Below are 23,856 nucleotides of genomic sequence, written 5' to 3' on the forward strand. Positions count from 1 at the left end.
CCCAGGACACCCTGGGAGCAACCCCAGGCCAGCCTGGCTGCTCAGCACCCTCAAGACCCGGCCCCTTACCAGATGTGCATCCTCTCTGAGTCTCGGGTGCCTCGTGTTTAGAATGGTGGTGTTGGAACTAGGAACCCCAGGCTACTCCTTGCCATAGCCTTTTATGATTTGGTCACCTGCTCTGATCAGGGCCTGCCAAGTAAGCAACCACCCTTCCAGGCTGTACTAAGGCCTGTTCTTGGCCTGAGTCATTCCCAGGGCTGGCTCCCACCTGCAGTTTGGCCTTGGGACAAGCCTGGGAGCCTCAGGGTACAAGGAGGAGTGGGCTTGGGCTCTAGTGAGTGGTGGTGACCTGGGAGCAACCACACCAAAACTGGCCACTGGGGCAGCAGAGACCTGAAAAGGACTTTCCAGGAACTGGTCTCAGGTGACCTGAGCCAGGGTCCCCACTAGCATCAACAGGCCTCATTGCTCAAGGTCCCTAGCAGCCTGTTGGACTTCTATCAGTGCTGGTAAGGGTCCTGCAGCCACTTCTGCCCAGTCACACTAGCCACCTAGAAGTTGCAAAGAAGGTGACCCATGATGTTTTTATTTTTAGGGTCCTTCTCAGGAAGATGGCCTACTATGGAAAATGCATTGATGTCGTGATAGAGCAACTGGACAAGTTTAAGCCTGAGAAGGACAGTCCCGACCAGTTCCTGGAGGCTGCATCCTCCTCTCTGCAGGTAGGGTCAGGGCAGCACTGGACTTCTGGGAGGCTGAATCACTGGCATTTCTCTCTCAAGTCCATGCCTAACAAAGGCCTCCTGCCTACCAGGAGGGGCCCCAAGGCGAGTCTCCCTCCCAGTGTGGCCAGCACCCAGGTGTACATCACACTGGACTATGTGGGGAGACGCCTAACTCTGGATCATGTCCCTACCTAGTTCTGTCATCAACACAGATAAGAAGAGGGATCCCTGAGCCCCTGCACACCTACCCCTAGTTTGGAGGGTCTATAGCTGTGTTCACAGTGGCAGCAAGTGGCCAGGGACCTCCAGCAGAGTCAGGGTTAGGCCAAGGCACCAAGGCCCTGGGGAGCCACTGATATCCCCCCACCTCCTTCATCTTTCTGCTCACACCTTGAGGCTGGCCACCTACGCCTCAGCTCCTGCCCCCACCCCAGGGATCCCTTTCCATCTCTCCCTAGTTCCTGTCCAGAAACTGGACCCTGGGATGTAAAACCTGGGCTTGGGAGAGGAGAAGCCCATGGTCCTCAGTCTGCCTCGCTTCAGCATCACCTGCCACCCCAGCACCTTACCCCACAAGGACCCTCCCTGTCATCTGATCCCTATCCCCCATAGGCGGTCTCTGACCCCATGTCCACTGTCCATCAAGGGCAGGTGCCAGGGGAAGAGCTGGGGGACTGTCACATGGGTGCTCCCCCATCCCACCCAGGAAGCACCCATCCTTGAAGGGTGGTGTTGTCACAAGTGCATTAGTGGTGAGGGGGCAGGAAGAACTAGGCAATCTTGCTGCGTGGGCAAAAGCGGGCCTTTACTAACTAAGCAATCTTGCTGCATGCTGCTGGTTGCTGCTCTTGTTTGAAATGGCCTCGGTAGGCTGTTACTGCCATGGCCCCAGGGAAGTGTCCCTGGCCACACCCCAACCCATTACCTGCACCAGTATCTCCTACTGAGAGACCTGCCCTTGGGTAGCATCCAGAAAGCCCAGAGGCAGGAAGGTGTGGGCAAAGGCTGCAGGGGCTGGGGGCCAAGGCCTGTCATGGGAGAGAAAGCTTAGAACCTCTGACTCCTGCTCCCCAGCTTCTGGAAGAGTCCTTCCTCCAGCTGGGGCTGCAGTCAGCAAGGACGGAGGCCCTAGAGGGCACTGGGCCTCCTCCCCACCTCAGCACCTCCTTGCTTCCTGCTCTTTCTCTAACAACCTCATCATTTGGGGGACACAACGAAAACAGCAAGGCTCAGAACCGGGGAAGCCCTTGCACAGCTTGGCCCAACTTCTGCCCCACACAGAGCTGGATCCCCTTGCCCAGAATCCTGCCCTGGAAGCCAGCCCAGGGCCTGGCACTCACCTGTCACCTCGACCCATGACCTGGACCCACTGCTCCAGGGCCTGGCTTTAGCAGCTCCCTCTCTCCTTCTTTCAGCCACAAAGGCCTCTGGATCCCAAGTTCCTGCAGCTCCTGTTGGCACCTCCCTTTCCACCAAGACTACCTGCCCACTGTCTGGGGCTCGTCCCATGTCCCTCATGCTTCTGTCCCAGTCTGTGTGCTACTATAACAGAATGTCTGAGGCTCGGTAATTTATGAGTGACAGAATGTATTTCTCCCAGTTAGGGAAGCCTGGGAAGTCCAAGATTGATAAAGATGCTGGCATCTGTTGAGGGCCCTCATCCTGTGGCAGAAGCCAGGAAGGAGAAGAGGCAGAGCACATGCCCTCTCCAGGGTTCCACCTAAACACGACCACAAGGGCGAGTCCATGTCCATCAGGTCTTGTAGGTCAGACAGCCAAACACAGCACCCTCCAGGCGGTCTCTCCCCAGTCTCCGCTGGCAGCTCCAGGCCCTACCCCCGACCTCCTTGTCACGGAACCTGTAGGTCCAGCCTGGCACAGTTACCCCACTCTGCAACGTGCCACTGGAGCCCGGCACTACCTGTGTTGGTCTCCTTCACCAGCACTGCTCCTTCTGGGCTCTGGCCTCTGGTTGTCAAGGTCCTCAGGAGGCTCTGGTCATCTGGTCTGCTCCCAGCCCTTCCTCCAGCCCTGACCCTCTCTGAGCCCCATGCCCACTGCTCTGGCCACACTGGTTTCCAGCTGTTCCTAATACTGACCGTTCCCCCTCCTGGTCACCTGCCTCAGCCCACAGTGGGGAGAGCGGGCTGGTTCTTCAAGCGAGAAAGGGAGAGCTACTGTTTTCGCTTCTTGAGCGCCAGGCAGGAGCGTGAGTCACAGCAACAACCTGGGGTTGGTCCTGGTCCTTGAGTCATGTGTGACCCATGTGTGTGCCTTTCCCTGGGGATCCTAGCACCCCGACACCATCCTGCAGACCGGCAGCAGTGAGTGGAGCTGGCGCAGCCTGGGGCACTAGCCCTGCACCTCTGAGGCCGGCACTGGCGTTCACACGGGTGGCGGAGCAGCACCTGCCTCACAGACCCTGGCCCTTTTGCTCACTGCAAAACGTCCCTCTGAAGTCAAAGTGGAACGGGGCCTTGGAGACTGACCCAGTTTGGACAACTTGCTTTCATCTCAGCTGTAATACACAGACTTCCTCAGGCCAGGGCTGCAGATTGCCACCTGCCCGAAAGTCATACAACACAGAAACCAACAGGTGGAGTCTGATGAAGGGCACATGGAAGGCTGGGCTGTGCCCCAGATGTGTCACAGGCCTGCAGTCTACATGAGTGTGAGTGAGCTGAAGCCTGCGGATGAGGGTTCCTCAATTTAGGATGGGCCTTAACCATGAGGATGGCCTTGGAGAAGGAGAGAGTGTGGACAGGGAAAAGAGCACATGGTAACCCAGAGGTGGGAAAGAAGGCCACACTGGAGCAGAGGCTGTGATCTGAGGGAGGCAGACATCAGTCACCAAGCATTGAGACCCGTGACCCTGCTAGGAGGGACGGTGGGTGGGTGTTCCTCTGGTACACCTCCACTCCAGACTGGGCCTCCAGAGCCATGAGAGGCTGTTCTCTGTCTCCAACACCCTGTTTGTGGTCATTTGCTGCAGTAGCCCCAGGAAATCCGCCTCCTACTGGAGGCCTGTGACAGAGGGGCAGTCTGGGAACAGACGGGGCCTCAGAACCACCCAGAGCTCCTGTGGGAGTGCTGGGCCAAGGACTGGGGGAGAAGTGGGCCTGAGGCCCACTAGCCTGGAGAAGTCTGAGGACTGATGGTTCTGGGTGGCATCCGGCAGCCTGAGTTTCTTTGCCTTGGCTCCTGACCTGCCTCAGTCTGCATCTCTGACTGACAGGTCTTGGTAATAGGGCTTGCAAGTCCTGAGGTGTGGTTGATTAGCACCAGGCCCTGTCCTGCCTGGCCCTGGGCTAGCTCCACAGACCCAGAGTGACTCCTACAGGAGGCCTGGTGACTGTGAAGCTGCAGGGATCTGGACCTCTGGTTCCCCTGCCCTTGGGACAGCTGTCATTGCTGACTGATTTCCCTGGGTGGGGACTTACCAAAGCCCAAAATTTTGGTGGCCACAACCCATGTCTCATGGTCTCAGTGACAGCCTGGCTGGGAATCAAGACCTCTTTAGTGCAGTTGAGGCCTTGCCCTGACTCCTGGGCAAGGGAGCCTACCTGTCCAGACCCAGAACCCGGGCCAGGGCTGAGTGCTCAGCAACCTCTCACCCCATTCCCAGTTCCAGGAGCAGTCTGTCTCTGTGAACCGCTGGACACCATTGTCCTGGGAGCTGCAAGCCCAGCATGGTTGTCCTTCCCCAGTTGCAAGGACCTGGCCTCTGGCCCAGCCTGGCACATGGACCCAGGTGCCATTTACTGGCACTGCCTCGTCCCACTTAGCCCTGCATCTGCAAGGTCCTCTGCCCAATGCCTCTCTGCCAGGCCTACCTTGCCCAGGGCTGATGGCGTCAGAGCCTATACCTGCTCTTATTAAAAAGACATTGTCACACATCCCGAACACACTCGTAACTAATGAGCGAAAGAATCCCTATTGTCTTAGCCCCAGAGACCAGAAGAAGTTGTCCAGAGTCCTGAGAGTCACCCAGCCCTCAGCACAGATGACTCATCACCCTCTGACTCCTAGGCCCAGGACCTGGGCTTCCTGGGACCCAGCAGGGGTGGTGCCCTCTGGTGTGGGTGCAGCCTGCAGTCAGAGAAGCCGGAGGGGAGGGGACAGAGGCTGGTGGCTGAAATGAGAGCCAGCTCAGCAGCCCTGCCTGTACTCACAGGTGTGTCCAGTGACCTTGTAACTAGAAGGGACAATTGATAACCTCCCAGGGCATCTGCTGCCTCTGTTGAATGAGGAAGAGGAGGGTCTTCATTCCTGTGTCTGGGACACCAGAGGCTCAGCCCGTCCTCAGGGAGACGGGCAGTGGGAACTGAAGCAAGCAGAGATGACTTGTCCAGGCCCCGGGGGCCATCCCAGCACCACAAAAGAAAAAAAAGTAGTAAAAGAAAGCTCATCCTGGGTAACAGCCGTGAGCCACAGTGTCGGGCTCTTGCTCTGCTGCGGCTCTGAGGCCTCCTTGGCTCAGCTCTTCTGGAAGGTTTTGAGGCTGTAGGGCCTGCTGAAAGAGGGAACCCGCTGGAGCAAAGCCTGGCAGTAATTTTGAAGTTGTTACCAAAGTAGCGCATGCCAACTGCAGGGATGTATCCCCTTATCTCTCCACGCCTCAGCCCCGGGGGTCACCACCCTACTCTCATCTGACTCCAGGGCCTGGAGAGGCTGAAGTCTGGCTAGTCCCATTTCCACGTCTACAGTGCATGGCTCTGGACGCACCTGTGTGCCTGCGGACGGCCTCCTTAGATTCCTGGAAACGCCCTCATTGAGCTGAAAGTTCTGGAAAACAAGACTCTCTCAACCCATTTCTGAACTGTTTGGGGAAAGGCTAAGCATCCGTCCGCACCAGCCCTTCCCGTGCTGGCTGGAGACGTCAGACCCTTCATTTCCTGCCACCTTCAAAAACTGAAAAACTTCTCAGAACTTAATTCGAAAACCTTCTTTTCTTATTGAATAATTAACGTGTGTCCTGCCCAGGCCACAATCCAGAATGTTCCAAGGGCGAATGGGAGAGTGGCCCTGGGGCCGCAGGGGGTGCATGGGGACCCACTGGTCTTGCAGGCTTTCCTGCTAGCACTCCCCTCACCTGTTGTCTTCATGCCTGTGTCCGGGACCTTGCCTGAGCCCACTTGCTAAGTTACTGTGGTAAGATGCACAAGACACAAACGTCCCGTCCAGGGGCACTGGGCATATGCAGGTGCCATGAAGCCACCATCGTGCCTGACTCTGGACCTCCCTGTCCTCAGTGAGGGAGGTCCCCTGGGCTTGTCTCCACCACGCCCGGTCATTCCCCTAGTCTACCTCAGCCCTGCCCCGCCTCGCCACCCCCCAGCGGCTGCCCGCCTGGCTGTTTGCCCTCCAGGCCCTGAGCCCCCTGAAGCAGGCGTTCGTGATGGAGGTCCTGTCCGGCTGTCTTGAATACTGGAAGTTGCTGACCATCGTGGTAGACGCCTTCTACGTACGGGATGGCCGACTCTGCCTCTGGGCTGACTACAGCCTCTTCCAGGGTGGGTACCCATCCCACCTGTCCCTAAGCCCCAGGCTGCTGCCACTCCAGAACTAGGGGCTGAAGGGGTGGTCAGACCTCAGCAGAGCCACCAAGGGAGCCAGGGGCTGCTCTTCAGGCTGCAGAGGCTCCTGCTGCAGTTCCACCAAAACCTGTGTCCTCACTGAGACTCACGGTGACCTGTGAGAGGGTGGACCAGGGTGGCGTGACTCCTCACTTCATAGATGCGACGCTGAGATTCAGGCTCACGACAGGGTCAAAGGAGTCTGGCCCCCCGAGGGAAGGTGACTGGGCAAGCCTGGCGCCTTTCCTGGGCCCCTCCTGACCCCTGACACTGAGGCCTTGGAGCAGGCCCTAGGCCACAGTCTGGACCTCGCTGAGTCATTAAACCCAGACCTCTGGCCTCTGCCTTTCCTGGTGCAGGCTGGCCCTTGTGCACACCCAGGGAGGGGTGGGGGCTGCCCAGTCCTGGTGGGAGGCAGTGGGGGAGGCTGCAGGGTCGGGTGACACCATCGGTCCCTCAGAGGAACCTCTGAGAACTGATCAAATGGGACAACACAGTGGCGGCAAATCACGGCCGCTCTAAGACCTACTCCTTGTTCTCTGGGGATGTCCATCCTGGGACCTTCAGCAGGAGCTGGGTGTGTGTCCTGGGCGGGTTGGGCAGGGTGTGCCTGGGAGGCCTCCCTCTGGCGATTCTGCAGCCGCACCCTCACGCTGCACCCCCTCTGCAGTGCTGTGCTACCTGGCCACGTTCCAGCTGGATGAGCTCGGCTTTCAGCTCTTCTGCAGCATTATCAAGTCCCAACCCACACGCAAGACCTGCAAGGTGAGCCCCAGGATGGCTGCTGCCAAGGGAGGCCGCTGGTCCCCTGGGAGCACCTCCAGGTTTCTTTCAATGAGAGGAACTCTGGTGGGTTGTTCTGGTCACTTCTGGGGAGAATGGGCTCATTGCTACAGGAAGATTTGATTGTGCTCCTGTGTTCTGGTGGGTGGTACCCTGCACTGTTAGTGATAAGCCAGGGCAAGGAGAAGCCCTGGGGTCAGCTGGGCCTCTGGAGCCTCCTGGGGCTTCTCCACCTCCTGAGCAAACGCTAGGCCCTGCACAGCCTCCCCTCCTTCCAAGACCACATAGTGCTGCTGCCAGAAGGGATCCCAGGTGCCTGCTGCCTGCCTGCCTGTCCACTGCCCACGTTTCTATAGGACACTCAGTGCACCTTCCCTGTGTGCCAGTCTTCCTGAGCAGCCCACAGTGTTGTTCTTGCTTCACCCTCACACCATCCTGTGAGGCTGCTCCTACATGGCACTCATCCCTCACTTAAGGCAATGGGGACAGAGAGGTTAAGTGTTCAACTGGTGTCACACAGCACATGAGTAGTGAACACATTCTGTTAGCCACTGGCTTGGTCACTGGCATGGGAATGGCTTCCTGGAGAAGATTGAGGGAGAGGCTACAGGACCAGGAGTGCTGGGGAAGGGGAGACTGGAGCAGCAGCGCCCACAAGATCCACAGCCACAGTGACCCAGAATACCTGCTCACATGGCATCTTGACTATCTAACTGGTGAAGGAGAAATGAGGGGCAGCAGCTGGCGTTTGGTCTATCCAGGACATTTTCCTGCACACATGTAAACACGAGGAGCTTATGATGACTAAATATTTGTAGTTTTCCTAAGCAAGGGGTTTCATTTTTATGAAGGGACTGTTTTCCGAGAAATGCTTGAGGCTGGCCAGGGCAGCTTGCCCAGCTAGAGGACCTGTGCTTGGCTGATGTCCACTGCCCATGCTGGACCCTGGTGATGCCAAGCAAGGTCCATCCTCATCTGGCCCTGGGCCCTATGGTGGTGACAGCAGGGGCACCAGTGCAGGCCACACATCACACTCCTGGTGCTGGTCACTGACCAGCCCACACAGCCCCATGTGGATTCCCAGGGGACCGAGAAGCTACAGATCCAGCGGTCGCCCTTGGCTGATGCCTGGCCCCCCTAGCCACCTCAGGGCTCCAGGAAGACACCAAAGGGGCCTAAAAGACAGGATGACCCCTCTGGAATGCCATCTCTGCTGTGGTCAGAAGTGGTAGTGTGCCCAGGCTGGCTCTCAGGAGACCACAGCCCATGGCCTCCCCAGATGTTACCCACCACTTCTGGGAGGAGTGGCCTTGGGATGCTCAAGGAGGGGGCCAGTGTTCCTGCCAGCCCCTCCCCACATGCTGACTGAATCCAACGGAGAGCTAGAGGACTGCCTCAGACACACCAAAACCAGCCCCGCCCCCGCAGGGGCCCAATGAGAGTGGTGGCCGGGTGGGCGGACAGTCCCAGGAAGCCTGGATGGGACCAATAGGGTGTGCCCAAATGGAGGCAGGCCAGCAGGGAGGAGATGGCCACCACAGGGGCCCAGTGCAGGGGCCAACTGCCCCCTTTGGGTGTAGAGTAGCATCATGACTGACAGCCAGAAGAAGAATGGAGAGTGTGAGGGGCAGTGGCCATAGGCAAAGGCCCAGAGGCCCTGCAGGCAGGGTAGGTGAAGGAGGCCACTAATGTGAGTGATGGGGTGGGCAGATGACCAAGAGGGGCAGCTGGAGGGCTCGGGAGGATCTTGGGTTGCCTCTGTGTGGAGAAGGCCTGAGCCAAGCAGGGCAGGAGGCTGGTGAGGGGAGGTGGCTGTGCTGGGGCTCCTGCTGGGGAGGCAGCAGTGTACCTACAGCCTTGCTCACTGCTGTCCCTCTGTCACCCTTGAATTTCCTGGGCTACCTCCCCAATACGCTTCCTGCTCCCAAGGCCCGGACTGCACTTCGCGGACCCACACTGGGGCACCATGTGTTCTGGTCACCACAGAGCTCTTCTGGGCCACACAGTGGCCCCTGTGATAGCCCTGGGGCCCTGGGCTGTCCTCCTGGCTGTTTTTCTGGGAACCTTTATTGAGTGGTCTCCAGTGCTCAGCTCAACTGCATAAGGCCCTGAGCTGGAGACGGGGTGTCAACGACTTGCACACCCCACAGAACGGCCTCCAGGGGTCCCAGGCTGCCTGCCCGTCAGGAAAGGATGGGGCCTACACCTTCTTCCCAGCAGTACCAAGGGCCACCTTGGCCCTTCTTGGCCAGCTGACAGTCTGTCCTGTGTAGGAGCCATGCAGCTCCCCAGGCGGCTCCACCCCAGAAACTAAACCAGTCCTATGTCCTCTGGAATCAAAGCTGGACCTGGGAACCAGGAGCTGGGGAATGGCCTTCAGAATCCCCAGACCCTGAGAATTCTGCCATGGCTGGTTCTGGGCCATCCAAGGGCATAGCAGAGCCTGCCCTGGCCAGGGAAAACAGCCGCAGTCCCACAGTTGGGACCAGCCTCCCGCTACAAGGGTCTGGGGAGACAAGTCACCTCCCCAAGGTGGGCAGGCAGAGGGCTCTCCAGGTCACCCAGTGGTAATGCCCTGGGGAGAGGGTAAGGCAGAATGGCAGAATCCCACTCCCGGAATTCCAGAGCCTTTGGAGCCAGGGGCTGGAAGGCAGACAGCTTTCCATGTGTGCCACCAACCACCTACTCAGAAGTGGGTTGCGGGGCCTTTGGGGTCCTAGGAGCTGATGGGCACACAAGCCCATTCTGGAGAGAATGCACCCTGCTGGGTTGGGACAGTCACAGAGCTGGAGCCCCTTCCCTACCTGGGACCCTACCAGGACCAGGGTCTGCCTTGAGGGCACAGTCTCTTTAGCCACCTGCAGTGCCATGTAACCCTCAGCATCACACTCTGCCTGCTGCTGGCAGGTGAGGGTGCTGGGGTGCCCGTGGGGGGTGGGGGTGGAGGCCAAGACTCTGTCCCTAGTGGCCCCGCCCCTTAGGATTCCCTCTTCCCTCAGTTCCTCAGGTTCTTTTTCAACCCCTTAAACCTATGCTCTTGGATCAAGGACGAATGGAGCCTCGTCTATGAGACCGCCCATGTGAAGGAGAACTGGATCAACCCCCTAATGAGGTGAGGCAGCTGTGTGGGTATCGGTGTGCCTGGAAATACCCTGTCCCCACTCCAGGTGCCTCATGGCCGGGGGCCTCCTCATCCCCTTCCTGCCCTGAGAAGTTCCGTGAGTCAGAAAGTGCTCTGTGTTAGGGTGAGAGGTTCCAAGAAGCCCCAAGCCCTCTGCTCCCCTGCCTGGGACTGGGGAACAGGCGTTCTGCAGCCAGCCCACCCAGGGCCCTCTGTGCTGGAAGCCAACTGATGGCCAGAGGTCAGATGGCAAGAATCTGCTTTCTGCTCTGGAGCCCACCCACTGAGGGGTCTGTGACAGTGTCCCCAGTCCATCAGGGCTTTCTGCAGATCCCAAGAGTATAGGCTGGGGAGGAGTTGGGGGAGCTCAGAGCTCAGCTCCTGATGCAATAAGGCCTAAATCTCTCTCTGGTGTCCCCCGAGCCCCACTCTCAGGCCTGCCACCACAAAGCTGCTCTTGCCACCTTCCCTGCCTCCACAGGAGACCTGGGGCAAAAGCAGTCACAGGCCAGGACCTGAGGCAAAGCGGTCAGCATAGTTGCTCCCCCCTGGGAGTTCCCACTGGGACCAGGACACAGCTGGGGTTCCCCAGGGAAAGCCTGGGGATGGGTCGCCTTACTTCCTCGGGTCAGCCAGATGGACTGTTCTGGTGCAGGCAGACCATCGTATATGAGAGCTATGTGTAGGAGGCCCTGGCCCCAGCTGTGGGAGACCCCAGGATCACTTCTTCAGCAAGGGAGCTCCCCAGCCCCAGCTGGTCCCTGCTGCTGGCCATCAGAACAGACCTCCACAAGCAGGAGGACGTCCCTCTGGTTTCCCCGCTGCCTGCAGGCTTCCCCAGCCCACTCTGGGGCCAGCCCCCTCACAAACCTCCTGCTCCCAGGTTGAGGGTCAAGGGTCATGGGCCGAGCCCTGCTGTCACCCCTTTCAGGAGCCTTCCTCCCAAGGCGGCCTTGATTCTCAGGGTGAGGCAGGTACTACTTCAAGCCCCCCATCTGCTCCCAGAGAGCCCCACAGGAGAGGACCCTGCACAGGCTGTGCCCATGGGATGTGGCCCAGACCTTGGGGCAGCCCAACAGAACTCTTCCGTCCACACCCTCTCCAGAGCACCCACTCCCGAGGCTGCGTGGAGGACAGTTGGGCTCCCTGCGGGGGATAGGACCCTAGCCCCACCTGACTCCTGCAGCTCCCTCCACCTGTCGCGAAAGAGCCACTCTGGAATGTTCCTTTTCCACTGCCAGCTTCCTTTCCTAGCTCCTGACTTCCTCCATCTGTGCCATCTGCTCTGTCCCAGATTAGCTCCCTCTAGGTCCCGCCTGCCACTTGTCCGCAGAGCCTCCCAGCTTCCTACTGTGGGATGTCCCTGGCCTCCAGATGCCCTCCTATCAGTGCCTCTGGGGCTGTTCTTTCATCTTGCAAGGGGAGTGCTGATACCAAGTCATGGGGGTGTGCCTAGACTGTGTCTGAGAGAAGTAGAAGGGCTTTGGCCCCTCACCACTCTCAACCTATTGGAAACCCCAGTGCTTGGGGGTCCTCCAGATTCCAGGGCCACCGTGTTGACCCAGGGACTCCACTTTTGCCTTCAAGATGGCAGCCAGAGATCCAGGAGCTTCTTGATCAACTGGAGGGAGTGTCATCTAGTCGAATAGCTATCTTCAAGACCAAGGCCAAGGTCACAGAGCCCAAGGAATTCAACCTGACTACACCCAGGCCCCGGGCCATTCCGGTACCTGAGCCAGTCCCCACCATGGCCAAGCCAAGACAAGTAAGTTGGGCATGTACAGTGGGTACAGGCTTGTACCACCAGGACCAGGAGAATAAACCATGGGGGCTGGTGGAAGGCTGGGATCCTCCAGGGCCAAGAGTGCACTGGACCAGGCCAGGATCATTCCAACACCCCTAAACCCCATGGAGAAGCCAGCCCTCTGGCCTGGAGATCACCACATTCTTGGGTCCAAGCTATCAGGCTTGGACTAGACCTATCTGGAGGTGAAATATGAAGTATCTATCTAGACCTATCTGGAGGTGGAGTTTGAAGCCCACATTGAGCCCTAGGGCAATATGCCACCCTTCCTGTTAGCGACTCCATGTGCAGATCACAGTGCACATGCTCTTGGGGCCATTGGAAGGCAATAACATCTGTCATGCCTGTGTCCACACCTCATCTGTCTCATCAGCTGAGGGCCTCTCCATCACCCCTTCCACCTCTCTGGCTTATCATCAGGATGCTCTTGACAGCAAGTAATGGGAAATATAGTTCAAACTGGCTTAGACAATACACTTCTCATTGGCTGATTCTTATGGCCAGAGTAGGATAGCCTTCAGGCATAGTTTGATTAGGATTCCAACTCTGCTTCTCTATGACCTTCTATTGTTATCCTCGAATTCGGGACCCCCAAAAGACCACCAGAGACCAAGATCGATGTAAACAGCAAAGAGGTGTTTATTGCGAGCTAGCTCAGTCCTCTGTGAGCACACACAGCAACTGGTGACGCTGAGAGGCCCCGAGCCCAGGGTTTGCAGCAGTTTTATACATTCTTTGGAGAGGGCAGGAACCCCCACATACATCATAGCATCTCTTAGCAAATCATCACACACCGCGGGAAAATCAAATAACAACTCTAAAACATGATTAGCACATTCATTGGTGGGAACAAGTTGGGTAGGGGTGATTGGTCAGTACAAAGGGGGAATTCATTTGAACTGATTGGTTTAAGCCAAGAGGGGTGTTCATGCTGAACTACGTGGTTTCCCAACACGTTATCAACCACCATAAACTACTGGGAATGTCATCTGGCATCCCAGGTATTTCCCTGACTCATGCTGATTGGTGGCTGCTAGGGGGTTGCTTTGGGTCCCCACCTAGCCTGACTGAGTCAGGGACACCTGGCGCAGCAGATCTCTCCTGTTATTTGTAGATAAACAACTTAGGGTGGGAATGTGCCTAGGATGCTCTGTGGGTCTTTCCAAGGACAAAGGTCATGTCCCTTCCTTGTGTAAGGGTCCTGCGAATGTCTGAGGTAGAGACCACCAAGAGACTGACTCATGCAATTAGCAGAAGGGGTTTATTGAGGATCCAATCCAGCGCACTGGGGCTCCGTGCTCACTCAAGAAGGGAGAGCAGCCCAGAGCCCAGAGCAGAGGTGAAGCAGTGCTTAAGTACACTTTTTTGGGGAGGGCGGGGGCTTTACATACATCAGAACAAATCATCATGAGGCGCAGGAAAATTGAACAATAATTCTTAAACTTGATTAGTACATTCATTGGCGGGAACAGGTCGGGCGGGGGTGATTGGTCACTCCTAAGCGGGGTACACATTCAAACTGATTGGTTTGGGCCCTGAATGCCTACATGCCAAGCTACACAGGGTCCTAGGTTATTAAACAACCAGAGGGTCAGGGGGGAATATTTACTGGGCAGTTCCGGGTATTGTCCTAATAGCTACAGGAATTTCAGGTTTGGGGGGTAGCACAGGAACTTAACAATACCTGGTCCTTCACTTTTTAACTCAGGCCTTGCAGCTTAGAAATTTTACCCTTTCACTTGGACAGGCTTTGCTCTGAGATAGAGGCTGGTTTTTCACTCTTCTAGTTTCCTCTGTAAGTCAACTTCATCTTTGGGCTAACTTCCTTTGTTGTTAAAAATCCATGTCTCATACCCACAGTCTATACCATCCAGGTCATAAGAGAATATCTTGGGCCAAAAATTCCCTAGAAAATTCTGATTGGATCAGTTCAGGTTTCATGCATACCTTTGTTACCACTGTTTACCTCAGTGTTGAAGTATAACACCTGAGAAGCACCCCGAGGCAAGTTTAGAGTGGAAAGTAGAAGTTTATTAAAGGACAGCAGAAAAGACTTCTCCCCGGAAGAAGAAGGGGACCCAGAGGTGGAATCCACAGAAGGCAGATGTGTTCCCCTTTTTATAGCTAAGGTCTTCTTTCAGCTTTCCCGAATTCCTGTCGCATTCCTGTCCTTTGTTCTGTTATCTTTCAGTGAAGGCCCAAAGGGTGGAGGACAGGTGGGCCAAGGAGTAATCTGGGCAGGGAGGGCTTTTGGATTAGCATCTTTTTGTTTGCTGGGAGCTGCTTCATTAACATTTCCTTGGGATGGGTTTAGGGCCTTGGGAACATTTTCAATTCCCCCTAGTGCTGCTCTGGTTTCCTGGACTCCATTTTCTATAATGGCCTCCACTCTTTTTTTTTTTAATTTTTTTTAGAGAGAGAGAATTTTTTAATATTTACTTTTTAGTTTTGGGCGGACACAACATCTTTGTTGGTATGTGGTGCTGAGGATCGAACCCGGGCCGCACGCATGCCAGGCGAGCGCTACTACTTGAGCCACATCCCCAGCCCTCCACTCTTGATTTTACTGGATATTAGACCTGATTTACCTAACTACATAACTACCTATCTATAAATCTGGCTCACCTTGATCTGGTTTCAGTCATCAGGGGTGTGCCGTCTTGACTGGCCTTGAGCTGTCCTCAAGCTTTGGCCATGTGCTCAGCCTCCCAGATCAAATCTAATTCTCCAACAGGACTACGGGGAGGTCCCAATCCTACCTTCCTTCAGGTCTCATTAAAATCTCTCTTCCCAGAAGTTTTATGAATCCTCAGTCCTATTAGGTCCCTCACTTACCTAAGTTCCTTTGCTTTATAGCATTAATTCGTAGTTTGTGGGCCTTCTTATCATCTTTTTCTTTCTTTTTTTAAATATTTATTTATTTGTTTAGTGGTAGTTGAACACAGCATGTTTATTGTTTATTTATGTTAATTTGATGCTGAGGATTGAACTCAGAGCCTCGCAGGTTCCAGGCGAGTGCTCTACCGCTGAGCCACAACCCCATCCCCTCATCCATTTCTTTCACCAGACCTCATCCATTTTATTTGTCCTACGTTTTAATGCCACCAACATAGTCCTGGCTCAGAGCAGACCCTCAGTAAATACTTGTTGAGTGGATGGATGGATGATCAGATGGATAGGTGGATGGATTAATGGATGATGGATGGAGATTGGATGAATGGATTGATGATGAATGGGTGATGTTTTAGTCAGATTTTTTTTGTTGCTGTGGCTAAAGGACCCGACCAAAACAACTGTAAAGTAGGAAAGGTTTATTTGGGGGCTCACAGTTTTAGAAGTCTTAGTCCATAGAAGGCCAGTTCCATTCCTCCTAGTCCGTAGAAGGCTGGCTTCATTTCATTCCTCAGGGCTCCAGGTGAGGCAGAACATCATGGTGGAAGGTTGTGGCAAAGGGAAACAGCTCATATCATGATCAGAAAGCAGAGAGAGTGAATTTCTACTCTCCAGATACAAAATACATACCCCAAAGCCACACCCCCAAGTCCCACTTCCTCCAGCCACACCCTACCACTTCAGTTATCACTGTTAATCCCTATCAAGGATTAATTCGATGATTGAAGTAGACTCTTATAACCCAATCATTTCTTCTCTGAATACATGTGAGCTTTGATTTTACTCAATATTAGACCCGATTTACCTAACTACATTAACTACCTCACATCCAAACCATAACAGGTGGTTCGATGGATGGATAGCTAGATAGACAGGCAGATGATGGATGGGCAGATAGATGATCAGGGACCTTGTTGTTAAACAAGTTACCCCACCTGCAGGACTTCGGCATTCCTGACCCCATCTCTCCAGGGATCCATGTCTTTTTCTCAGGTCATGGGGCCCTCTGCTCCTCCCTCTCTCCCTCTTCCCCCACCCCCCACCTGGCACAGCTCCTGCCCTGCTCCTCCACATGCTGGTTCCTGTTCTCTCTGTGTCTCTCAACACAAGTGGAAAGCTATTGGTGGACATTGCCTTCCCTGCAGCGCTGTAGGCTTCTTCCTTCTAGTTGCCTCCCCCACCCGGTTCCTTCTCAGACGTCCTTTCACCTCCCAAGCCAAGGCCTCTCCAATTCACTCACTCACCTGTTCAGCAGTTACAGCATGCCTAGGATGTGCCAGGCACCATGCCTTCCTGAGCTGGCTCTCCCACTGGGACCCTGACAAAATACCAGGATGAATAAAACTCATGGTGTATTAGCTGATGACAAGTGCTTAGGAGAAAGCTACATGGGGCAAGGAGTCAAGAAACATTGAAGCATTTGTGACTCTAGGTAGTAAGGGCTGGAAGGAGCAAGTGGGCCAGGGGTTGTCAAGAAAGAACAGACCATGAGCAAAGGCCCTAGGAGAGCGTCTTCCTCCCTCAAGTGTTGGAGGGCATCCAGGAGGGGCAGGGAAGGGAGGCAGCGGGCTAGTCACACACCTACTGGCAGGAATAGACTCAGGACACATGCCAAGTTAGGCCAGTGCCAACACAAGTCCCCTTCGGCTGCCGTGGCTGAGGAGGGAGGTGACAGGCAGTTCGTGGAGAAGCAGAAGGGCAAGACTGGATATGGGCGCGAGTAGGATAGCCTTGGAGGATAACTCTGAGGCCTTGACCAGGGCTCAGGGAAGATAGCATTGTTACTGCTGTTGACCGGTGCCGAGTTCTTGCTTCCCCAATGTTGAAGAATAACACCAGAAAAGCACACGCCGAGGCCAGGTCAGAGTAGAAATTAGAAGTTTATTAAAGGACAGCAGAAAAGACTTCTCCCGGAGGAAGAAGGGGACCCCAGAGGTGGAATCTGTGGAAGTGCTGTTGTTTCCCCTTTTTATAGTTTTGGTGATGGAATGTAGGTGGGAAGGGTTAGGACACAGGTGGGCCAAATGGGCAGGAAGGACTTTTGGGATGGGCTTATCACTTCTCTGGGATGGGCTATCTCCAAATCTGTTGGGGGCTGTTTCTTTGAGGTGGACTTTGGCCTAGGGCCTCTTAGGGACTTCATTAACATTCCAAGAGTCGTCCTGTGTTTTCCCTGAGTCATTCCCAGCATGGCCTCCATTTTAGATTTCACTCGATATTAGACCCGATTTACCTAACTACACTGACTACCTAACTTTAAATCTGGCTTCAGCATCAGGATCCAGGTCTGCAAGGCTGGGGGTGGGAGGGCTGGGGGAAGACGAGGGCTCCAGCTGGACACCGCTGAGTCTGTGGTGCCTGTGAGACACTAGGAAGGAGGTGGGAGCGAGGATTCAGCAGTCTGGAGTTCAGGGGTATCCAGGCTGGCTTTGGCCTGCCTCCTGATGGACAGGACTCCTGGCAGGTTATGGAGAGCCTCCTATGGCTGAACCCAGCAGAGGTGCCCATGGCCACCCTGGTCACTGCAGGATCCCTCAGGGGCAGCCCACTCTTCTGGAGTCCGTGACATTCTCCCAGCCCTCTGCTTAGTCACCGTCTGTATGTTCCCTCACTCTGGGGAGCTGGCAGCACCCCCATCTTGCTCCCTGCTGATCCTGGCCATCTCATCCAGGCCGCAATGTGCCCTCAGTGCTGCTGACCTCACTTCTGCCTCTGCCCACCCCCATCCCATACTCCAAACCCCACACCAACTCCTGGCCTGAGCATGTCCCTCCCGTCCAGCACCCAGGGTCCCAGGCAAGGCTCAGCAGGTCCTGCTCCAGCCCCACTTCTCTTGGGGCCCAGGTCACCATTCGCTATCCTATAACTGGCACCACCCACCCCTTTGCTTACCCTCTGGTCACATGCAAATGCCAAAATCCTTTTCAATGCCAAAATGCTGGTTTTGCTAGACCCCTCTAAATCACAGGCACTGACCAAAGATTCTCCCTCCCACCACCCCACCAGGTCCCTTGGAGTACCTACCAGGAGCCCAAGGAGCAACAGCAGCTGCAGATCATCAAGAGGCACAACCGCCTGAAGGCCGAGGTGGCCACACGTGTCCCCTGCCTCTCTAGAGGCCCCATCAGGACCTGTTAGGAGAGGGGGAAAGTGGGACAAGCAGGAGGAGGATGGGAGATGGTGGCAAGGCACGCGTGGTAGAAGCTGGCAGAGCAGGAGCTGTGTTCTGTTTCGGCAGGAGCTGCTGCTGAGGGCGAACGTGGAGGAACTGCGGTGCGCCATGCCCAGGGCACACAGGGCACCGCCTGAGCAGGTAACAGTGGCCCTTCAGACCCAAGGCCAGTCTTCATGACAGCAAGGAAAGCTCCTTCTGCCAGGTGTGGTGGCCACATCTATCATCCCAGTGAGGATCTCAAGTCCAAGACCAGCCTTGGCAATGTAGCGAGACCCTGTCTCAAGATAAAATTTTAGAAAGGGCTGGGGTATACCAAGAAAATCATTTTCAATGCCAAAATGCCAACACGATGACACACTAATTGAGCCTTTTCCTACCATGGGCAGATTCCCAGTAACAGCAGGAGTGACCCTGGAGCCCCGCAGGGCAGGATAGGACCCATCCTGAGCCACAGGAGAAAGGATGCACAGGGGAGGAAACAGCCTGGCTGCCATCTCTGGGCTTCAGGGTGCCTCTGAGCATGTCACACTTCTACACGAAAAGACCAGCCAGGGATGTTGGCCAGGGAGAAAAAGCAAAGGGACAGGAGACGGAGAGTTTCATCTGGAGCACAGGCAGTCCCTCCGTAGCAGCAGGGCGGGCCCAGGCCCCATGTCCCCACAGCAGCATGCCCAGGGGCAACCACAGTCTTCTACCCCCACACTGTGGCTCATCATGCCCCTGCCAGCTGGATCAGCAGGACCACAGGAGGTTGGGCAGGGCACAGAGACTCAGAGTGCTGCCCAGGAAAGGGCATGGGGCCATGAGACCTCACACCTGGGGGAGCTAAAGAGTAGGACATTGAGCCCTAAGGCCCAGTTGCCCCATCTTGGGACCACTGACCCCAGGCCCAGCAGGCCTTGCATCTTCCTTGCCCCCACCTGGACAGTCCAGTGCCTCCGAAGACCTAGGAGAACACTGAAGGCAGATGCTGCCCTGAGGACCAGGGTGGGAACACTGGAGTTGGGACAAAGGGGAGTGAGCTGGGTTTTCTAGGCATGCTGGGCCAGCGTCCACCCAGGAGGCCTGGGGGCACTTAGAGGGCACAGGTGCCAGGCTATGCCCCTGCCTGACTTCTGCAGGATTCCAAGAAGAAGCTTGGGTGCGCAACCCACATCCAAAAATCCCCAAAGCTGACCTTCTACAGGGTAAGGGGCACTCCTGGCCAGTCAGGCCTCCCTGGCACCCCCCCCCCAATACCTCCCAATACCTGTTCTGCCTCCGTAAGCTCTGAGGGTGGGAACTGGGGGACCCAGGGGCCCTGGGGATGGCCTTGCCCTAGAGGCAGAGGGAAGTACTTGAGTAAGGGCAAGTGGGTAGGGCATGATGGGGGGCACTGGCTGCCCCTGAGTGCCCCCAGCTAGCCCCTCCCTCTCCTGCAGCCTGACAATATCCCTATCAAGTTGAACACTGCTGCCATCTTGCGAGAAGGGGCCTTGTACCAGAAGCAGGTGGAAAAAGAGCTGCAGAGGTGAGGGACTGGTGGGGACTATGGCTTCCCTGTGGCCCTCTGCCAGTCTTGCTCTGTGCCACCCTTGAGAGCAGAGGCTGGAGGAGAGGCCTGGTGGCTGGGCAGCTCAGTGGAGAAGGGGTCTAAGGTACTAAAGATGTTGAAGGGAAAAGCAAACTCGGTTTCTCCTGCATTCTCACACTACAACACTTGTGGTGCCCACCAAGCAAGCAATGCTGCCACCGTGGACACAGCTGGGTGTCCTCCAACTCAGTTCTGCTCTGACGCTACTCAGCATCACGAAGAGAGAAAACCCAGGGGTACTCTTACTTTGGTGCAGTCATGCAGTATCGTGCCCCAACCTCATCCCAGATCCACCTAGGCAGAAGAAAACCAGTGGGACACTCCTTCAGGCCCACTCACATGAGTGTGAGCATAGTGTCCCTTCCTGCCTGGGTTTAGCTCTCCAGACAGCTACATGCAGGCCCCTACCCACCCAGGGCTCAGGGCCACCCGCAGTCTGCCTCTCTTGCTGGCAGACAAAGCAGTTCTTTGGGCACTGATGACCCAGTAGCAGTAGAAAGGAAGCTAAGGCAAGGAGCATGAACCTAGGCCTAGGTTTAACTGGGGAAGAGGGGTACAGTCCAGGAAAGGGGAGACAGTCCTGGGAGCAAGACATCAGGCTGCCCTGAGCAAAGGAAGGGCCAGCCTTTTATCAGGTTACTGTGAAGAGCTAGGGTCTGGCATCTCTCACTCATCGTGTGTGTGTGTGTGTGTGTGTGTGTGTGTGTGTGTGTGTGTTAAAGAATTCCCTCCTTGTAGAGGATTTGGATCCTTAGTTGCTTAGTTTACTCAGAGATACCAATATCTGGCTTTTATGGTGCATCTGGTCTTATGGTCATCTTGGACCTTGCAATAAGATTGTTGAGAAAAGTTAGGGGGAGGGAGAAAGGGAAATGCTGCCAATTTTAAGGAATGACAAGGTGGGGCTTGAGGCCTCAGGTTTCTCTATCCTTTCCACATACCATATTTTTAGGGATGATAGGTGGATTATTGCCTGAGTGTCCCCCTCTGTCCCTGTAGTGGTCCCTGACTGGCTGCTAGACAGCCATGTCTGCTCTGCTGCTGCTCCCCACATCCTCTCATTTTGTGGACCCAGGTGGCCACCTAAGCTGAGCACATGGGACATCTGCTTGTCATTCAGTCACTGTACAGACTTGCAAGGGAGCTCTTCTGATGTGTCGCGTCCCACTAATGAGCTCCCCAGAGTTCCACAGGCCATGCCCCAGTCAGATATCCCTTTGATAGGTCCTATTGCCCTTCTGCCTGACCAGGCCCTGGGCCACTGCCTGCAAGCCAGCCAAGACCTAAACAGGAGTCCCTCCCTTGTCCAGTTCTTCAACTGCAGTCCAACCCACGGGGAGGACTCCTTCCCCTGTCTCCAGTTAGAGCAGTGTCTTTCCAAACCTGCTGCCTGCCTGGTTCCTCCTCTTGGAACTGCTACCCACCCACCAGGCAGCTCCTGCTCAGCCAGCCAAGAGCTATCCACGAGGTACTGTGGGACTCAGCAGTCCCTCACCCAGGCCAGTCAGCCCTTAGGGAAAGAGGCCCATTTAACAGTACCCCCCACTGATTCCCTGGGGGGCACCGGGGTATGACCCTGTATAAACCATCTCTATTTCTTTTTCTTTTTTTTTTTTTTTTTGAGAGAGATAGAGAATTTTAATATTTATTTTTAAGTTTTCAGCGGACACAACATCTTTGTTTGTATGTGGTACTGAGGATCGAACCCAGGCCACACACATGCCAGGCAAGTGCGCTACCGCTTGAGCCACATCCCCAGCCCCCATCTCTATTTCATTATGGAACACTTCTGGGTGCTACACCCAAGACAGCATTTCTCCAATGTTGCATAGAAAATTTGGCATGAATAGGTGCTTTTTTAATATTAATTTTTTAGCTTTAGGTGGACACAATATCTTTATTTTACATTTATGTGGTGCTAAGGATCGAACCCAGTGCCTTGCGCATGCTAGGCGAGTGCTCTACCATTGAGCCACAACCCCAGCCCCTGAATAGGTGCTTTTTATCAATTTGTTCCTTATACTGATGCCTGGCAGGGGAGGTTGTTAACTTGTGGGGTCATCACCTTGGCATCTGTACTGAAAATAGAGTAGCTTGTGGCAAACTACTACTTTACAAAATAAGGTCATTCAGGACAGGCACAGCCTGAGAGCTGCTGTTCTACACACCATGGAGTCACCAGGGCAGGCGCAGCCTGAGGACTGCTGTTCCACACACCATGGAGTCACCAGGGTAGGCGCAGCCTGAGGACTGCTGTTCCACACACCATGGAGTCACCAGGGCAGGAGCAGCCTGAGGACTGCTGTCCTGCACACCATGGAGTCACCAGGGCAGGCGCAGCCTAAGGACTGCTGTCTTATACACCATGGAGTCACCAGGGCAGGCGCAGCCTGAGGACTGCTGTCCTGCACACCATGGAGTCACCCAGGGGAGGCACAGCCTGAGGACTGCTGTCTTATACACCATGGAGTCACCCAGGGGAGGCACAGCCTGAGGACTGCTATCCTACACACATGGAGTCACCAGGGCAGGCGCAGCCTGAGGACTGCTGTCCTGCACACCATGGAGTCACCAGGGCAGGCACAGCCTGAGGACTGCTATCCTACACACATGGAGTCACCAGGGCAGGCACAGCCTGAGGACTGCTGTCCTGCACACCATGGAGTCACCAGGGCAGGCACAGCCTGAGGACTGCTGTTCTACACACCATGGAGTCACCAGGGCAGGTGCAGCCTGAGGACTGCTGTCCTGCACACCATGGAGTCACCAGGGCAGGCGCAGCCTGAGGACTGCTGTTCTGCACACCATGGAGTCACTCAGGGCAGGCGCAGCCTGAGGACTGCTGTTCTGCACACCATGGAGTCACTAGGGCAGGTGCAGCCTGAGGACTGCTGTTCTACACACCATGGAGTCACCAGGGCAGGCGCAGCCTGAGGACTGCTGTTCTGCACACCATGGAGTCACCAGGGCAGGCGCAGCCTGAGGACTGCTGTCCTGCACACCATGGAGTCACCAGGGCAGGCGCAGCCTGAAGACTGCTGTTCTGCACACCATGGAGTCACTAGGGCAGGCGCAGCCTGAAGACTGCTGTTCTGCACACCATGGAGTCACTAGGGCAGGTGCAGCCTGAGGACTGCTGTTCTGCACACCATGGAGTCACTAGGGCAGGTGCAGCCTGAGGACTGCTGTTCTGCACACCATGGAGTCACTAGGGCAGGTGCAGCCTGAGGACTGCTGTTCTGCACACCATGGAGTCACTAGGGCAGGTGCAGCCTGAGGACTGCTGTTCTGCACACCATGGAGTCACTAGGGCAGGTGCAGCCTGAGGACTGCTGTTCTGCACACCATGGAGTCACTAGGGCAGGTGCAGCCTGAGGACTGCTGTTCTGCACACCATGGAGTCACCAGGGCAGGCGCAGCCTGAGGACTGCTGTCCTACACACCATGGAGTCACCAGGGCAGGTGCAGCCTGAGGACTGCTGTTCTGCACACCATGGAGTCACTCAGGGCAGGAGCAGCCTGAGGACTGCTGTCCTATACCCCATGGAGTCACCAGGGCAGGAGCAGCCTGAGGACTGCTGTCCTGCACACATGGAGTCACCAGGGCAGGCGCAGCCTGAGGACTGCTGTCCTACACACCATGGAGTCACCAGGGCAGGCGCAGCCTGAGGACTGCTGTTCTACACACCATGGAGTCACTAGGGCAGGCACAGCCTGAGGACTGCTGTTCTACACACATGGAGTCACCAGGGCAGGCGCAGCCTGAGGACTGCTGTCCTGCACACCATGGAGTCACTAGGGCAGGTGCAGCCTGAGGACTGCTGTTCTGCACACCATGGAGTCACTCAGGGCAGGCGCAGCCTGAGGACTGCTGTCCTACACACCATGGAGTCACCAGGGCCCGCACAGCCTGAGAGCTGCTGTTCATCCCATAGTCACTCAGAGCAGTGCACAGCCTGCTCACCACAGAAAACCTCCAAATGTCATAATTCTGTCAACCCCTACAATTTTATGAGTCCCTGTAACTTCTCTTCTCCACCCCAGGCCACTTTGCCCGCTCTCATGTAAAAGGTCAATCTTGATATGGCTGCCTGTTTTCGCAGGAGATTTCAAATCAGATTTCTCATTGTGATCTTGGCCTTCTGACCTCTTTAACTTCTCTGAATTTAAATGGAACATACGTATATGGAGCCCTTCAATGACG

The 23,856-nt window shown here is 55.6% G+C and overlaps 1 protein-coding gene across 1 annotated transcript in view; it reads left to right on the forward strand.

The window, feature by feature from the left end:
• Positions 1-602: 602 nt before the first annotated feature.
• The window catches only part of CFAP99 (cilia and flagella associated protein 99), a 40,210-nt gene continuing 16,956 nt past the window's right edge, over positions 603-23,856 (forward strand). Inside the window, exons 1-9 of the mRNA XM_081304205.1 lie at positions 603-725; positions 6,097-6,241; positions 6,975-7,069; positions 10,087-10,199; positions 11,796-11,973; positions 17,911-17,991; positions 18,143-18,217; positions 19,201-19,266; positions 19,501-19,589. Of these exons, the coding sequence (XP_081160331.1) occupies positions 615-725; positions 6,097-6,241; positions 6,975-7,069; positions 10,087-10,199; positions 11,796-11,973; positions 17,911-17,991; positions 18,143-18,217; positions 19,201-19,266; positions 19,501-19,589 (953 nt within the window). The 5' untranslated portion in view covers positions 603-614. The remainder of the gene's footprint in view (positions 726-6,096; positions 6,242-6,974; positions 7,070-10,086; positions 10,200-11,795; positions 11,974-17,910; positions 17,992-18,142; positions 18,218-19,200; positions 19,267-19,500; positions 19,590-23,856) is intronic.

Source organism: Spermophilus citellus (genome assembly GCF_964194105.1).
Source record: "Spermophilus citellus genome assembly, chromosome: 8".
Taxonomy (NCBI): domain Eukaryota; kingdom Metazoa; phylum Chordata; class Mammalia; order Rodentia; family Sciuridae; genus Spermophilus; species Spermophilus citellus.